Here is an 18,631-nt window from a genome sequence, read left to right on the forward strand (position 1 = left end):
AGGGTTAGAGGCAGAGAAACCCAGTGGAGAGAGGGGAACCGGCTAGGCAGAGACAGCAAGGGCGTTTCGTTGCTCCAGAGCCTTTCCGTTCACCTTCACACTCCTGGGCCAGACTACACTCAATCATATGACCCACTGAAGAGATGAGTCTTCAGTAAAGACATAAAGGTTGAGACCGAGTCTGCGTCTCTCACATCGATAGGCAGACCATTCCATAAAAATTGAGCTCTATAGGAGAACGCCCTGCCTCCAGCTGTTTGCTTAGAAATTCTAGGGACAATTAGGAGGCCTGCGTCTTGTGACCGTAGCGTACGTGTAGGTATGTACGGCAGGACCAAATCGGAAAGATAGGTAGGAGCAAGCCCATGTAATGCTTTGTAGGTTAGCAGTAAAAACCTTGAAATCAGCCCTTGACTTAACAGGAAGCCAGTGTAGGGAGGTTAGCACTGGAGTAATATGATCCAATGTTTTGGTTCTAGACATTCACGCTTAGTACTGTATGAACAAATTATGCAATTCCTATCATATGTAAAGCATTCCTTTAAAACAAGTGTTTTTTGGACATTGTAAATCCGGGAAGTCTCCTCGAAATAAGCAGTGTGGGGCAGTGTGAAAACTGACCAATTGCAGGTATCAATGGACTGACCAATGGGTGTTTCCTGATATCAAGGAAAGCCGACATCAAGAAACACCCCCAAATTGCAGTCTGCAATTACACCATACTGAATGTGTGTGACCTAGCCACATCTGTGCTGCCTCTCACCACCTGTGGCTTCCCCACAGACCACAAAGCCCTTGTGTGTAACCTTAATTTAACTAGGCAAGTCAGTTAGGAACAAATTCTTATTTACAATGACAGCCTACACCAGCCAATTTACAGCCTACACGGACACTGGGGCAATTGTGTGCCCCCTTATGGGACTCCAAATCACAGCCAGTTTTGATCCAGCCTGAATTTGAACCAGGGTGTCTGTAGTGACCCCTCAAGCACTGAGATGCAGTGCCTTAGACCGCTGTGCCACTCGGGAGCCCATTTTACCTCTTCATATTTTTAAGTGTAACCACAATATATATTTATTTTTTAAAGTTTAATGTGTTTCCTATGACATAAAATATTTTCTAAGATTGTTTCGGAATTAGTGTCAAGAAAAAGTAGCTGAATGTTGCCAATAATGTGATTGTTTGCCTAAATCCAATATCATCCACTAGAAAGCAGAAAATACAATCTATTTGTTCCTCTTAACTCCTGGCATTCGTTTTGGGTGTTCTTTGATTGGACTGCTATTACATAATCAGTTACTATGGGACTAAGGAAGGATCCGATTCTGATGAGCCTGGAAGTGAGGAAACTAAGGAATCTTCTGAAGCGGAACAATTCTTGCATGTAGCCAATTCCATCTTTTATTAGCCAAAACAGCAGTTGACTATCCCTTGAGAGTTTCCTCAAGTTTGAAATTGTGCCAGTTCCCTCCTATTCTTGTCTCCCACATTAGTGACCTAATTCCAGATCCGAGTTTCAATTCTTTGAAATCACGTGGTGGGGGCAGTGTGCTGAGATATTGTACCTCTGTGGGGCGCAACTCCCGAACTACTGTAATCCTTAATTCAACACACTCAAAAGGACTTTCCAGTAGACAACATTCACATTTTTTTTGTAACGGGACAGGAAACTGCATGTCGTCTTGTAAGATGATGAACCAATAAGTGCCAATAAAATGTGCTGTCCTCAGGGTAATCTAGGGGATTCACAACAAGACAACGGGAGTTTACCTGACACCCCCCAAGCATGTAATACTAAGTTCTGTGGTGTCAGGAGAAGGCTGGTATAAATCCTTAATAATGCACAATACCACTGTATCTTAGTCAGAAATCAGGACAATCAAAATACCATAGCTGGATACCACACTAGGTCCACTATATCATGTGATATCATGGTGATATTATACATTGGAAGCCCTTTTCAGTGATCTTACTTACTGAAATAGACTTTGGGAAATGAGGCTGCTGCAGCTACAACAAATTCAGTAATGGTCCGGTCTAGACTATCTAGTTTCCTATAGCTTTAACAAACAGGAAGACATCATAGATCATCTGCCTATATTGGTTTGGTGTGTGACACATCCTCTGTGTCTGCAAACAGGCTTCTCTAGTTTTACATCGCAGTGGACTTCTGCTGTTTGTTTACCACAATCAGCATGTTTGATATCATCTTCGGTGTCAGGTCACCGTGGTGACTCACCATCAACATGGGTTACCTAAGGTGAGGCTGATGATGAGGCTTGGAAGTTGTGCTTCATTTGCTAAGACTATTCTCAAATATCTAACACCAAACCAAGTCTGTGTAATGAAATCTAATGCAGCCTTTTGTTTATTACGATCAGATAAGGTGTCCTTGTTGAACAGTAATATTGTGTATCAAAGCCTCAATAGCAGTCACGAGACCCAGGGCGTGGCATGGTTTTGCTTGGTGAAGTGGTTTACTAAAGTGAAAGCAAAGGCAGAAGGTACTTTCCAACATGATGCGATCAATAAATTATATATACACTAGATGACGGTTATGGGGCGCTGTGTTGAAGCCACCGTGCCTCCATCTTGGCACTCCCCCATCGTTGTAAGAAATATTTTGCAAGCTATAGTTTATAAATCTTTTACCACATTTATTATATTACAGACAACTTTAGTGATACTTATATTAATTGAGCTAATGATAAAAGTAAAAAGTATATAAAAATATCCTTAAAGTATCATTTTTAAAGATGACTAATGTTACTCTCCCCACTAGAACAAAACAAATACTTAAATACATGTAATTTTGAAACTTGAAACATCGAACTGAAATACTGTAGAATTCCATCCATTACTATGGACTGCTCTTACTGGGGAGTGCCAATATGGCCGTGACTACAAAGCCTGTCAATGGCCAATACATAGCATCAGCAATCCAGAATGTATATACAGTGCATTTGGAAACTATTCAGACTCCTTGACTTTTTCCACATTTTGTTACGTTACAGCCTTATTCTAAAATGGATTAAATAAAACAAATTCTCATCAATCTACACACAATACCCAATAATGACAAAATAAACTGTTTTTATAATTTTTGCCTTATTTACTTAAGTTTTCAGACCCTTTGCTATGGGAAACGAAATTGAGCTCAGGTGCATCCTGTTTCCATTGACCATCCTTGAGATGTTTCTACAACTTGATTGGAGTCCACCTGTGGTAAATTCAATTGATTGGACATGATTTGAAAAGGCACACACCTGTCTATAAGGTCCCACAGTTGACGATGCATGTCAAAGCAAAAACCAAGCCATGAGGTTGAAGGAATTGTCCGTAGAGCTCTGAGACGGGATTGTGTCGAGGCACAGATGTGGGGAAGGGTACCAAAAAATGTCTGCAGCATTGAAGGTCCCCAACAACACAGTGGCCTCCATCATTCTTAATTGGAAGAAGTTTTGAACCACCAAGATTGTTCCTAGAGCTGGCCGCCCAGCCAAACTGAGCAATCGGGGGAGAAGGGTCAGGGAGGTAACCAAGAACCTGATGGTCACTCTGACAGAGCTCCAAAGTCTCTCTGTGGAGATGGGAGAAACATCCAGAAGGACAACTATCTCTGCAGCACTCAACCAATAAGGTCTTTCTGGTATAGTGGCCAAATGGAATCCACTCCTCAGTATAAGGCACATGACAGCCTCGTTGGAGTTTGCCAAAAGGCACCTAAACGACTCAGACCATGAAAAACAAGATTCTGAAGGTCTGAATACCTACAGTGAAGCATGGTGCCAGCATCATGCTGTGTGGATGTTTTTCAGAGGCAGGGAGACCAGTCAGGAATGAGGGAAAGATGAACGGAGCAAAGTACAGAGAGATCCCTGATGAAAACCTGCTCCAGATCGCTCAGGACCTCAGACTGGGGCGAAGGTTCTCCTTCCAACAGGACAACTACACTAAGCACACAGCCAAGACAACGCAGGAGTGGCTTCGGAACAAGTCTCTGAATGACCTTGAGTGGCCCAGCCAGAGCCCGGACTTGAACCTGATCAAACATCTCCGGAGAGACATGAAAATAGCTGTGCAGCGACGCTCCTCATCCAACCTGACAGAGCTTGAGAGGATCTGCAGAGAAAAATGGGAGAAACTCCCCAAATACAGGTGTGCCAAGCTTGTAGCGTCATACCCAAGAAGACTCAAGACTGTAATCACTGCCAAAGGTGCTTCAACAAAGTACTGAGTAAAGGGTCTGAATACTTATGTTAATGTGATATTTCCATTTTTTATACATTTGCAAACATCTCTGAAAACCTGTTTTTGCTTTGTCATTATGGGTAGTGTGTGTAGATTAATGGGACGGGACGACAACTTAATCAATTTTAGAATAAGGCAGTAACGTAACAAAAAAAGTCAAGGGGTCGGAATACTTTCCAAATGCACTGTACATCATTGGGTGTGATTGCAAGCCAACTGATTCGGCATGGAGTGGTTACACAATTGCAGCTTCACCCATGTCAGATACAGATCAACTGATTGTCGGCCAGTTTGTGATGCTAGAAGGTCTTGAGATGAGATGGCTGCTGGTATTTCCCCTTTGTGCTCTCCCTCCCTCTTTGTAGGCAGTGGGTAGGTAGGTGCATTGTTGTTAATGAGTCACCAACCTAAAGGGGCAGGAGAGGAGAGGATACTGTATATAAACTCAGCCACTTATCAAAACTTTGATCGATTAAGTCGATGATTTGGATGACTAGATGATGTATGTCTGCACCAGTGCTGCAGATGCACAAACAGAAAAGGTGAACAGAAAACTCTGACCAAGTAGAATACTTCAAAACACTTGCAAGATAAATGCACAAAGTGTTTTCCCTGATCAGTGTTAAGGATTCTCAAAAGGAAATGCTCAATATTTGTATGCGACTCGACCGCGGCCATTTCGTGGTGATGTGTACCAGTCGCAGATCTGGCCATAAAATGGTTGCCAGTATCACCTAAGGTCTATATCGACAGGTTAATGTTCCCCGGTAGGGGGAGGTGAAGTACTGATGTCTTGTGGCTTTAGCAGTGGTGCAGCCAGGCAGACTGCCAAAAACATAGACAAAGAACAAGGGACGGGCCTCCAGGGACTTTCTGTGTAGTAAAATAAGAAACATTAATCCCGTACCATAATATAATGTGGACCGGACCCGCCTCTAACTCTTGCGTGCCGTAAATGAGATTTGGTTGCCTCCAGAGCCATGTATTTAGAGACTAGGGCCCATAGATATAGAATGGTATGTGTCTATGGTTGAAGTTTCTACATTATGATGCATTTACATGACATTACACCATTCTATGCCAGCCTTGTTGAAATATTTAAATAAGGATATGTCACTGAATGTTTAGAATAAGAACAATATATATATATTTTTTAAAGCTAACCCAACTCTCTAAATACTTGACTCTGGTTGCCTCTGTCATGGAAAAATCTTCCCAGCATGAAATAGTATATATTTATTTTGTGTTTATTTATTTTTATTGTAAAATTTAAAATGACAATACAATGACAAAAATAGCAGGACATCACTACACGTACATTTTCTCTGAAAAGAAAATTCACCCAACGTGGAATAGTTCCAAATCGTTCTGATTCTGATGTGACGTCGCAATCAGAACGATCAGAACTAGATCGGGAACTATTCAGATATTTTCTTTTCACATGGTCCTTTTCAGAATGGTTCCAGCATCAATGGTGGATGCGTAACCAGATGCGTAACTAGGCCAGCACAGTTCAGCTCGGCTCAGCTTGGTTTGGATTAGCTCAGTGGTATGAAAAGGTTATTAGACCTCTTGGGGAGCAAAAATGTCATGTCAGCCCTGTTTTTTTTCTCCAAATATCTGTGAGATCTAACGAGAGTTTATTGTAAAACACATTAGAAAGTTCTGTGGCAGGAGAAAATACATTCTAAATGTGAACTTATATTTGAAAGACAATTTTAAAGATTTTATTTTTTTCAATATTTGAAATAAAATAATTGTCTTATACTCATAACCACATTGTTTAAAAAAAATACTATGACAGTTCTCTAAAAAAAGTATTTTATTGAAGACAGTGACTGCCATTTAATGTTGCCCGAGAGAAGGTCACGGCTCCATGATACTTATTATTTTACATACTTATTTGACTATGTGTGTGATGTATTAATGTGACCGTGAATATAGTTTTAATGGGTCAGATTAGCTTCTTCTCATTGTAAAAGTGGTGGTACAGGTCACCAATATCCTCTTGAGAAACTTTGATCCAACCAGTCTCTCTCATGTGATACAGTGCAAATAACAAAGACAGAGTCAAGCACACACCCACGCACGCACGCACACTCGCACACTCGCACACACACACACACACACACACACACACACACACACACACACACACACACACACACACACACACACACACACACACACACACACACACACACACACACACACACACACACACACACACACACACACACACACACACACACACACACACATTATAAACCAGGTAATAAGCTCAGACTTACTGTTGACTGTTCCCTCAGAGTAAGCATCTCTGTGTGTAGCATGAAAGATGGCCCTCTGTGCCAAATCATAGGCTTCTGGAACAGACAAGTCATATTGGGAGCCACTCTCCATCACACCATAGTTACCAGACCCAGTGGTGAGCATGTTTCCCCAGTCTCAGACCATTGTCATCAACGTAATACAGCCCAGGACCCTGCAATCATAATATCAGTAATAATCATCATGAATGTCTATTAGTAGCATACAATTTCAACTAATGAGTGTTTGATATTACTGAATATTGACATTATCAAATGATTGACCATATCATTGATCACTTGTTAATAAAAGACTAGACTAGACAATCTATTCTAACAGTGAGACACACAAACCAAGCAACCTGAAGGGCCTAACTTTAACTTGCCTACTTGTCACAGCCACATATCATTGTGCCCATGAGACCCATCCCTCTGTAGTTGACCACCATGTTGGCAAGGAGCGTAGAGGCAGCAGATACTGAGATCCTCTCTTAGTTCCTCAGCTTGTAGATCCTTAAATTAAATGGGGGTTGGGGGAGAATTGAAAAATATAGGATGGGGAAAGATATATACATCGTCTAATATGGCATCAAGATAAACACATTTACAGGAGGAGTTGGATATTCAGCTCATTCGTCCCTTGGTATGCATAGAGTAACTATAGGCCTACACAGAGATCTGAATATACAGGGATTTGAAACTATCTACAGTCTCTACCGCTGCCCCATCAATCTAAATAAGAGTGTAGCTCACCCTGTGAGTCTTCAAGTCAACAATGAGTTATTTTGAAAGCTGCCATGAGGAATGTGTGTGACCTAAGATAATAGCCACATCGGTACTGCCTCGCTTTCCTCTCTTCACCTGTGGCTTCCTGTCATTTCCCCACAGACCACAAAGCCCTCGACGTCGTCACCATTTCAAAATGTGAAATGTGTTTTCTATGAAATACAATGTGTTCTCTATTAAATACAATGTGTTCTCAATTAAATACAATGTGTTCTCTATTAAATACAATGTGTTCTCTATTAAATAAAATGGGGTTTCTATGATTATTTTAGAATTTGTGTCACAAAAAGTTGCCAATATTGTGGTTGTTTGCCTAACTCCAATTTCATCCACTGACTAGATAGCAGCAAAGGCCATCTATTAGTGCCTTATAACCATTATTTTCTGGAAAATGTCTAAGTGGGATTCTTGAGATGTTACGACTCTGAAGTCACCCCATTGAAGTTGAATTTTAAAAGGGGTAAGGTAAGAGTTAAGGTGGGGTTAGGTAAGGGTCCTGGTTAAGGTTTAGGGTACGGGTAGGGGTTAAGGTTAGGATTAGAGTTTATGGTAGGGACATCCCAAGGATATCAGTAACCTTGATTTTATACCTTAATGCTCTTAACTCCTTGCAGTAATTTTGGGAGCTCCCAACTATGATTTGACTGCCAATACATAATCAGTTACTAGGCAAACTAGGAAGGATCAGGTTCTTATGAGCCAGTAAGTAAGGAAACAGCCAACTACGGAAACTTCTGAAGCCAAACCATTCTTGCATGTAGCCAACACAGCAGTAGAGTAGCCAACACAGCAGTTGACTATCCCTTGTGATTGTCCTCAATTTTGTTATTGTGCCCGTTCCCTCCACTTCTCGTGACCTAATTCCAGATCTGAGTTTAAATTATTTGAAATCATGTGGTGGGGGCAGTGTGCTGAGATATTATACGCCTGTGGGGTGCAAACCAATATTTCATATATACACTAGATGACTGATAGGGCATTCTGATCTTGGCATTCTCCCACTATCGTAAAAAAAAACTATTTTGGAAGCTATAGAAATGAATGTATTAGCGTTTACATTTATTTTTGCCACATGCATTCTATTACAGACGCCTTCATGCATACTTTTAAATGATATTATATGAGCTAAACATAAAAAATTACAAAATAAAAAATATATAAAAAGTATCATTTTTAGGAATTACGAATGTTACTGTCCCTACCGCAACAAAAATACTTAAATACATGTTATTTTGTCCTTGAAACATTTAATTGAAATATTATAGAATTTCATTCATTCCTGTGGAGCAGGGTTTCCCAAACTCTGTCCTGGGGCGCCCCTTGGGAGGGGGTCCACTATATCATATGATATCACGGTAATATCATACATTGGAAACCCTTTTCAGTTATCTTGGTTACTGAAATAGACTTTGGCAAATGTGGCTGCTGCAGCTACAACAAACTATTATGACCCCTCAATGGAAAGACGAGACTCTCACAAACACTCTACGAGCCCCAGAAGCTTAAAGTCAGCTTCCTTAAAGTATCATTTTCAGGGATTACTTAATGTTACTTTCCCACTACAACAACAAACATACTTAAATACAGCACTTAAGTCATTTTGTCCTTGAAACATTTCATTGAAATACTGCAGAATTCCATTTGCCGGGGGACTGCTCTTACTGGGGAGTGACTTCAAAGCCTCTCAATAGCCAATAAAAAGCATCAGATTCGGCAGGGAGTGGTTACACCATGGCAGGTTCACTACACTAGTTCCTATCTCTTGGATAGGTAACATGATAGACCTTTGCTCCATAAATGGTTTTACAGTCAACTGGGGGTCACAGAAGAACAATAGAGAGCGTGGGCCACTCAAAATGAAGGGAAGAATACAGTACAATACAATACCTTAAAATCAAAACAACTCATACCAAAAAAATAAGGTTTCCATCACTGATGTGAAAGTATCTTACATTTAGCAGACACTCTTATTCAGAGTGACTTACAGTAAGTCTTTTGACCTTTCCCTAAGTGGCTCAACTCTCTAACCACTTGGCTGCTTGCCGATCTCTAACTGCATTCAATATTTACATCAATTTGGCTTTATACATGTCACTGTCATGATGTGTATGGGATTTACAGTATATTAGGAGGTTGTGAGTATTGGTCAGAGTGAGAGTGAGATAATGACATCACTATTTACAGTTCAAACAGTAGCATTGCTCTGGTCAATGTGGCGCATCGTCTTCGGTGAACAGTCTCTCTCTTAGTTTGTAGTAGCTCCCCTTCCTGTCCATCAACTCCTGGTGAGTGCCCTGCTCCTGGACAGTCCCCCGGTCAATCAGAATAATCTGATCTGCCCTCTCAATGGTCTTCAGCTTGTGAGCGATCACCAGCAGGGTCTGGAAGGGGCAGATAGCCTGGACCTTTAAATGTTTAATTGACAACAAAATCAACATGAACAAAATGGCCGTCTCAGTCTCAGGTCTTCAACCCCATTGAAAACCTGTGGTTTGAATTAAAGAGGGCAGTTCATAAACTCAGACGAAGGTGGTCAAGGATCTGGAAAGATTCTGTACAGAGGTATGGTCAAAGATCCCTCCCAATGTGTTCTCCATTTTCATAAAACATTTTTGAAAAAGGCTCAGGGCCGTTATCCTTGCGAGGTGAGGCATTGAAAGATATTGAAAACAGAGGTGGCAATAATTTTGACCCCTATCTTTTTAAGAAGAAAAAAATATTAGTTGTTAAACAAAATATATTTCTCTTAGCAATTGTATTAGTGTAAAATAATATACACTACCGTTCAAAAGTTTGGGGTCACTTAGAAATGTCCTTGTTTTTGAAAGAAAAGCACATTTTATGTCCATTAAAATAACATCAAATTGATCAGAAATACAGTGTAGACATTGTTAATGTTGTAAATGATTATTGTAGCTGGAAACAGATGATTTTTAATGGAATATCTACAGTACATAGGCGTACAGAGGCCCATTATCAGCAACCATCACTCGTGTGTTCCAATGGCACGTTGTGTTAGCTTATCCAAGTTTATCATTTTAAAAGGCTAATTGATCATTAGAACACCCTTTTGCAATTATGTTAGCATAGCTGAAAACTGTTTTGCTGATTAAAGAAGCAATAAAACTGGCCGTCTTTAGACTAGTTGAGTATCTGGAGCATCAGCATTAGTGGGTTCGATTACAGGCTCAATATGGCCAGAAACAAAGACTTTCTTCTGAAACTCGTCAGTCTATTCTTGTTCTGAGAAATGAAGGCTATTCCATGTGAGACATTGCCAAGAAACAGCCCCAAAATTGCCTAGAAGCAGCCCCAAAATCGCAAAGAAGCAGCCCCAAAATCTCACCAATGACTATGGCTTTTCAAATCACCCAGTATTGCTATCTGCAGCGTTAGTTCTAGGCAAATTTTGCAATTCTTCAGACAGTAGATTATCTAAGGCAAAAACTAAAGGAGGGTGGTTACTTAAGGAAAAAAACCTAAAGGAGGGTGGTGTTATGCAAATGTCGACCAACCCAAAGGTTGCTTATTAAAATCTCATCACGGTCAACTTTTGCAACTACTTACTAATTTTTAGCTACTTTGCAACTACTTAGCATTTTAGCCAACTCTCTCCTAACCCTTTAGCATAACTCCTAACCCTAACCTTAAATCCTAACAGAACGTAGCATATTGATGCAAGTTGAAAATATAATATCAGACTAAAGCTGTTGAACGTAATATATCATACTAAACGGGTCAAAATCAAGCCAGACATACGATACTATACGTCCTACAATTAGTTTTATATTGTACGACCGCTATTGCATTGGTACAGTGGGGCAAAAAAGTATTTAGTCAGCCACGAATTGTGCAAGTTCTCCCACTTAAAAAGATGAGAGTGGCCTGTAATTTTCATCATAGGTACACTTCAACTATGACAGACAAAACGAGAAAAAAAAAGCCAGAAAATCACATTGTAGGATTTTTTATGAATTTATTTGCAAATTATGGTGGAAAATAAATATTTGGTCACCTACAAACAAGCAAGACTTCTGGCTCTCACAGACCTGTAACTTCTTCTTTAAGAGGCTCCTCTGTCCTCCACTTGTTACCTGTATTAATGGCACCTGTTTGAACTTGTTATCAGTATAAAATACACCTGTCCACAAACTCAAACAGTCACACTCCAAACTCCACTATGGCCAAGACCAAAGAGCTGTCAAAGGACACCAGAAACAAAATTGTAGACCTGCACCAGGCTGGGAAGACTGAATCTGCAATAGGTAAGCAGTTTGGCTTGAAGAAATTATCTGTGGGAGCAATTATTAGGAAATGGAAGACATACAAGACCACTGATAATCTCCCTCGATCTGGGGCTCCACGCAAGATCTCACCCCGTGGGGTCAAAATGATCACAAGAACGGTGAGCAAAAATCCCAGAACCACACAGGGGGACCTAGTGAATGACCTGCAGAGAGCTGGGACCAAAGTAACAAAGCCTACCATCAGCAGGGGCATTGAAGATGAAACGTGGCTGGGTCTTTCAGCATGACAATGATACCAAACACACCGCCCGGGCAACGAAGGAGTGGCTTCGTAAGAAGCATTTCAAGGTCCTGGAGTGGCCTAGCCAGTCTCCAGATCTCAACCCCATAGAAAATCTTTGGAGGGAGTTGAAAGTCCGTGTTGCCCAGAAACAGCCCCAAAACAGCACTGCTCTAGAGGAGATCTGCATGGAGGAATGGGCCAAAATACCAGCAACAGTGTGTGAAAAACTTGTGAAGACTTACAGAAAACGTTTGACCTCTGTCATTGCCAACAATGGGTATATAACAAAGTATTGAGATAAAATGTTGTAATTGACCAAATACGTATTTTCCACCATAATTTGCAAATAAATTCATAAAAAATCCTACAATGTGATTTTCTGGATTTTCTTTCTGATTTTGTCTGTCATAGTTGAAATGTACCTATGATGAAAATGACAGGCCTCTCTTATCATTTTAAGTGCGAGAACTTGCACAATTGGGGGCTGACTAAATACTTTTTTGCCCCACTGTAAGTCAATGTAATGTTACCTAACGTAAAGTAACATATACTAAATGGAGTGGCACATATTTTAGTAAAATAGAATACGGCAGCCAGCGTCCTTGTTTAACAGCATTGAGTATCAAAGACTAAATAGGAGTCACAAGACACAGGATTTGGCGTTGGCTTGTTTTGCTTGGTGAAGTATACTGAAATGAAAGTGAAAGCAAAGGCAGAAAGTACTTGCAACGTGGCGGGATTGCAAGCCAACTGATTTGGCATGGAGTGGTTGCACAATTGCCGCTTCACCCAGACAGATCAAGTTATTGTCGGCCATTTTGTGATGCCAGAAGGTCTTGAGATGAGATGGCCGCTGGTATTTTCTCCCTCCACCCCTTCTTATTGGTGTCCGTTGGCAGTGGTTAGGTGGATTGTTGTTGATATGTCACCAACCTAAAGGGACAGGAAAATATACTGTATATGTCGAACTGACAATGCAAACTTCTACTGAGAAAATAATTGAGTTGATGAATGTTGCCACATGACACTTATCTCACAAATGTCCTGAGCTCAAACAGCCCCAAAATAAACAAACTCAGGCACTTCTTATCACCACTTTGATTAAGTTGATGATTTGGATGACAAGATGATGCATGTCTACACCAGTGCTGCAGATGCACAAACAGTAAAGGTGAGCAGAAAACTCACAAGACACTGACCAAGTGAACACTTCAAAACACCTGCAAGACACATTGGAGCAGTGTTTTTTTTTCCTGATGAGTGTTAAGGATTCTCCAAAAGAAACTCTCACTATTAGTATGACACTCGACTGCCGCCATTTCATGGTGATGTGCACTACTCAGATCTGGTCGTTAAAATGGGTGCCAGTATCTCTCCTGAGGTCTGTGTCTATGTGTTATTGTTCTCCGGTAGGGGGTGTTGGAGCACTGACATGTTGTTGTGGCTTTAGCCGTAGTGCAGACAGGCAGACTGCCAAAAACATTGGCAAAGAACAAGGGACGGTTCTCCAGGGACTTTCCAAGACTTAGTGCTCTGTGTGATAAAATAACAATTATTCCGTACCCCAATCAAATGTGCTCATGTACACATTCAAATGGACCAGACAACACTAAAAAGTAAGACAAAAGCTCATGCACAATAAAAAATACCGGCAAACATTGCTTTTGGCTACACTTCACCACAAAAATGGCTGCAGACAAGTCTGTCGCACCGATAAAACACTAAAGACAACAGCATTCACAACGATGGGTATGGATGTGTACAGGAAATGTAAAACAAGCGTCAGATCAAATGATGTGGTTTAGCAAAAGATTTAAATGTTTAATAGATGATTTATGCTCTTGGGTAGGCAACGTAATAGACTTTTGCTCCAGAACATCATAAACATTAAATCAAAATGCATTATTCAAACATTAAGAAATAGAATAGGAAGAATACAATACAATAAAATCAAATCAAAACCACTCATACAAGATAACAAAATGGCACCAACAGAAGTGTCCATCTCTTACGAAACCCCCCTAAATCTAACTATATTCAATATTTACATAAATTTGATGTACTGTACATGTGGTTTACAGTATATTGGGAGGAAGTGAGTATTGGTCAGAGAGAGTGAGAAAATGACATCACTATTTACAGTTCAAACAGTAGCATTGTTTTGTCAATGTGGCACGTCGTCTTCGGTGAAGAGTCTCTCTTTTAGTTTGTAGTAGCTCCCCTTCCTGTCCATCAACTCCTGGTGAGTGCCCTGCTCCTGTACAGTCCCCTGGTCAATCAGAATTATCTGATCTGCCCTCTCAATGGTCTTCAGCCTGTGAGCAATCACCAGCAGGGTCTGGGAGGGGCAGCTAGCCAGGGCCTCCTGGACCTGAGACAGCGAAAACAGATATGTGAAACCGCTAACTAGCGATAACCCTACAGAGAATGTCATAGGTAGTACGTATGTGAAACTACTAGCACTTACCATATTGAGAGTATGAATGATGGAAGGCTAAAGCTATATGGTTCATGTGAGGAGGGATGCCGTACCATGTGTTCGCTCTCCGTGTCCAGTGCGCTGGTGACCTCGTCCAGGATGAGGACCTGTGGCTCTCTGATCAGAGCTCTGGCGATGGCGATACGCTGCTTCTCACCGCCGGACAGCTGACCACCCCGCTCTCCTACATCTAATAGATGGACAGACAGACAATACATTTATCGAGTCTCTCCTTGTGGTCATCCAGCGGTGATATATAGAATATTTCTATTTGTCATTGATCATGGGCCAGTGTACCTGTGTCGTAACCCTTCTCCAGTTGGCTGATGAAGCTGTGGGCGTTGGCTCTGCGAGCCGCTTCCTGTACCCTCTCCAGAGAGCAGTCTGCCAGGCCGTAGGCAATGTTGTCCTTGACGGACCCAGAGAACAGAACAGGCTCCTGGCCTACCATGGCTATCTGGTAGATGGAAAAACCCAAGCAGGGAAAAACTTTATCACCAATCATCCCATCAAATTTAATGCAATGTTTCTTCTTCTGCAAAGATTTCTAATAGGGAATGATGTTGGTAGACAATGCGGCATGCTACAGTTATCTTCCTGTGCTCTCTAGACATGTAAAAATGCCAATATCTGTGTAAGAGTAGCTGTATTACTTTGCTGTGCAGGTGTGTTGGAAGTGGTTCTGGTAGCTGTCGACTTTACCTTCCTGTGTAGGTAGTGGTGCTGGTAACTCTGCAGTGGCAGTCCGTCCAATAGGATCTCTCCCTGCTGAGGCTGGTAGAACCTCTCCAGCAGACTGACACAGGTGCTCTTCCCCCCTCCTGATGGCCCCACCAGAGCAGTCAGCTGACCCGGCCTCAGCTCCAGAGAGAAGCCCTAACACAAGCAGAGAGCCAATGACACACTACCTCAGCAATGGCACAAGGAAATGCAAAAATGTGGTGATGACGAAACTGACTCTTGTTCCAACTTCCTCTTAGGCAAGCTTTACCTGCAGTACTTTGCGTTCCTGGCGGGTAGGGTAGGAGAAGGAGAGGTTGTGGAACTGGACGTGTCCAGTCAAGGTCTCTGGTTGGAGTGTCCCCTTGGTGCTGACCTGGGGCTCTCTGTCCAGGTACTCAAACACCTTACCAGCTGCCCCCACTGAATTCAGCATGTCGCCAAAAATGTAAATCAAAGTCTGAGAGGGCAGAGGGCAGATTTATTGTACAGAATTGTGTCATCGTAACTCAAAAAAACGTTAGTGTTTGGAATCAACATTTTCAACAGTTACTACGTATTTATGTTGTATGATCTTTCTCGTCTCTATAGCAACTTTTACATGATGTACTTTCTTAATGAATACATTGCGATTAAACTTGTAAAATGTATTACACTCTTAATGGTTGATGGAACGTTAACGGTTGTTGATAAGACATTTGTCTCACTGTGAAGGATGGGGCTGAGACACAAAGGTAAAGTAGCATTAGCGTACCCTGATATTGTCTGCCAGGTCAGACTGGTAGAGGATGAAAGAGACCAGGTTCCCAGTGCTCATCTGACCTCGCTGGATAAACAGTCTGCCATAGTACAGCATAGCCACCTGCATTACCACTGCTGTTAGCTGTAACACACAAACACACAGAATGTGATGAGAATGTGCACAGAAGATCATAAAAGATGGTGACAGGCAGTTTTCCTTATTCCTAATCAAATAAAAACAATTGAAGTATTCTGAGCATATTCTGAGCAGGGAGTGATCCCTGCATACTCACTCTTCTCAGGAGCAGGTAGACTGCCATGACGGTGTCCCGCCTGGTCTTGCGATTGTGGGTGTCCATCAACCTGTCGTTATAGCGACCAGCCTCATGCTGCTCAGTTTTGAAGCTTCGTACGGTCCGGATTCCGCCAACTGTTTCCCCCGCTGCCTCGTTCGCCCTGGCTATAGAGTCCTGCACCTCCTTAGAGAGCCTCTGAGGAACAATCAATCCTCAATAACATTTACTGGACTCTATTTTATAAGGTTACCCAGTACATTTAGCAGTCAACATCTAATGTACTGTATTTTCACAACAAAAATACAAAATTATAACGATTTCAGCTAATAATTTCAGGGTCTGCAGGCACCAATAGATCATTTCCCGGACCTTCTGTTCTGGACACAAACGACTGTACTATACCTGGTAATAGTTGTCATGGACGCTTTGCAACAGGCCGGTGATGGGCGTCTCCATCAGCATGAGCAGAGTGAGCTTCCAGGACAGGCTCATCATGAGCGACAGCATACCCACGGTCTTAATGAGGGTCCTCAGTAGGACGTTGACATTTAGGGCCACCGCCCGGCCCATCAGGGTGGTGTCTGTGGACAGCCGGGACGTGATGTCACCTACGACAGTTCAGAGGTGAAAGTAAATTGTTTTAACGTCGTCGAATAACCAAGGAGCATAGAAGAACAAACTGGCGGTGGGTTCAAGAGATATTCTGCCACGCACCAGAGGACAGTCTATTGAAGGACAAAGAAAGTTCCATAGAATGTGCATTTTAGCTACAGTGGAAATATCATAAACAAACAAGGTTTCCACTTGATCCAGTGAGACAACAGATTGCACGCTGTTCATACTTTCGGATCGCCACCATAAGATGTTTGGAATCATTAACATGTCTCTACCTGTCTTGATTGTCTCAAAGAAGCCAATCTCCTGCTTCACCAGGGCCCCAAACAGCTTCACTTTCATTCTGCAGGTGAAGCTGTTGATGGCACACATGAAGAGGCCACCACGACAGCCAGCACTGAAAGAGCTGCAACAAACAGACATATTTAGCTATTGGTGTGTTGGAATAATCAATTTGATGTTCACATTGCAGCAGAGAAGTCGGTGTCTTCAATCACCAACATTTTGAAACAATACAACGTACAACGTGGAATGTGCGATATTGACCGGAGACTGTATATACTGCTGTATCAACTTACCTTCCCAAAGAGTAAAGCCCCATGAGGATGATAGCTGTGAGAAAGTTATTCCACTTGTACTGGGTACCCAAGATGTCAATCACTTTTCCAGTGTAGAATGGGATGAACATCTCACCTGAAAACACGCACCACCACTATCATCATCAACTTCATCATCATCATATAATACTACTTTTTTCAAAACAGCAATGAAATACTTACAGAGGACAGCCAGTGACAGGAATATAAATGCCCCAACCAAAAGGAGGATGTCAGGTCTGTAGAAGATGAGGACTCTCATGAACAGCACTCGTGCCTTCTGCGTCTTCTGTTTCCCGTTGCTTTCTCCATTGCTGTCAGGGAAGGTTGTCTCCCAAAATAAGGCTGCTGCAGCTGCTGCCACGGTACACAATAGCCACAAACTTGGACTCCCCAGACCCAAAGATCCATAAACGCGCTCCGGTGAACCTCCATACAGCATAAGTCGCCCAGTCTCATAGACCGGGGCAAGGAAACAGTGCACCGCTAACCAGCGCTTGAATACGGGTTTTATCGATCCTAGTGTGAGTAGCGATAAACCGAGTAGTAAAACTAACCGAATCCCCGCTACAACCCATAGACGCACCACATTCCCGAAAGCATCAAAAGTTATTGTTCCAGTTTGGGAAATAGATGCGCCAAAAGCCAATGTGGTTATGTCAATGCATAGACCTACGGCCATAGCGAACACGCACGTTCTAAGCATCATTTTTTGTAATCTAAATGTTTTTTAATCTATAACCTACCTATTAATTAAAAGGTGAGAGATGGCAAGTCCCCGAATTCATGAAGATCCTGTCCACTGAATGGACTGTTTTCAGATATTTTCAGAGGCAGCGTTTTAGTTTCAGTTTCAATTTCCCATATGCCATAATCAGAGGGAAATTTTCTACACAATACTGTGCACCTTTCCATTTAGCTTGTATTCTGTGACATAATAAATAACAAACAATACTGCTAGTATACTTAACCTAGTGGTTAATGGTGACATGTTTATCCTACATTCTTCGGGGGGAAAAATGTGCTATCTATAACCTAAAAGGGCTCTCCCCATAGGAGAACCCTTTTTGGTTCCAGGTATATCCCTTTCCACAGATGGTTCTACATGGAACCCAAAATAGTTCTACCTGGAACTAAAAAGGGGTCTCCTATGGGGACAACGGAAGAACCCCTTGTGTGTATGCGTGTGTATATGCACTGGTCTCGTTTGCGCTCCCCGCTTTGGCGCCTTTTGGAGTTCATGTGAGGTAACAGTTCCCACAGCCCACAAATATACGTGACCATGTCTGTGACCTCATAAACCCCATT

The 18,631-nt window shown here is 41.9% G+C and overlaps 1 protein-coding gene and 1 pseudogene across 1 annotated transcript; both read right to left on the reverse strand.

The window, feature by feature from the left end:
• Nucleotides 1–6,055: 6,055 nt before the first annotated feature.
• On the reverse strand, nucleotides 6,056–7,438 carry LOC112266020 (annotated as a pseudogene).
• A 6,233-nt stretch (nucleotides 7,439–13,671) lies between these two features.
• On the reverse strand, nucleotides 13,672–18,179 carry LOC112264786 (antigen peptide transporter 2-like). The gene is made up of 11 exons (XM_024441630.2): nucleotides 17,507–18,179; nucleotides 17,306–17,420; nucleotides 17,003–17,133; nucleotides 16,515–16,720; nucleotides 16,110–16,307; nucleotides 15,830–15,958; nucleotides 15,347–15,535; nucleotides 15,058–15,231; nucleotides 14,653–14,812; nucleotides 14,409–14,545; nucleotides 13,672–14,247 (listed from the first exon to the last, which is right to left on the reverse strand). Exons 1-11 carry the CDS (start codon nucleotides 18,030–18,032, stop codon nucleotides 14,041–14,043), a joined length of 2,172 nt encoding a protein of 723 aa, XP_024297398.1. The 5' UTR covers nucleotides 18,033–18,179; the 3' UTR covers nucleotides 13,672–14,040.
• Between the last annotated feature and the right edge of the window lie 452 nt (nucleotides 18,180–18,631).

The sequence above is a fragment of the Oncorhynchus tshawytscha genome, linkage group LG13, assembly GCF_018296145.1.
Source record: "Oncorhynchus tshawytscha isolate Ot180627B linkage group LG13, Otsh_v2.0, whole genome shotgun sequence".
Classification (NCBI taxonomy): Eukaryota; Metazoa; Chordata; class Actinopteri; order Salmoniformes; family Salmonidae; genus Oncorhynchus; species Oncorhynchus tshawytscha.

Excerpts from the sequence above, each read along its gene's own strand:
- LOC112264786 (XM_024441630.2), bottom strand. The coding sequence starts at position 18,032 with ATGATGCTTAGAACGTGCGTGTTCGCTATGGCCGTAGGTCTATGCATT. Across the intron at positions 17,421-17,506 it reads CCTGTCACTGGCTGTCCTCT|GTGAGATGTTCATCCCATTC; the intron begins GTAAGTATTTCA and ends GCGTGTTTTCAG. Across the intron at positions 15,232-15,346 it reads AGGAACGCAAAGTACTGCAG|GGCTTCTCTCTGGAGCTGAG; the intron begins GTAAAGCTTGCC and ends TGCTTGTGTTAG.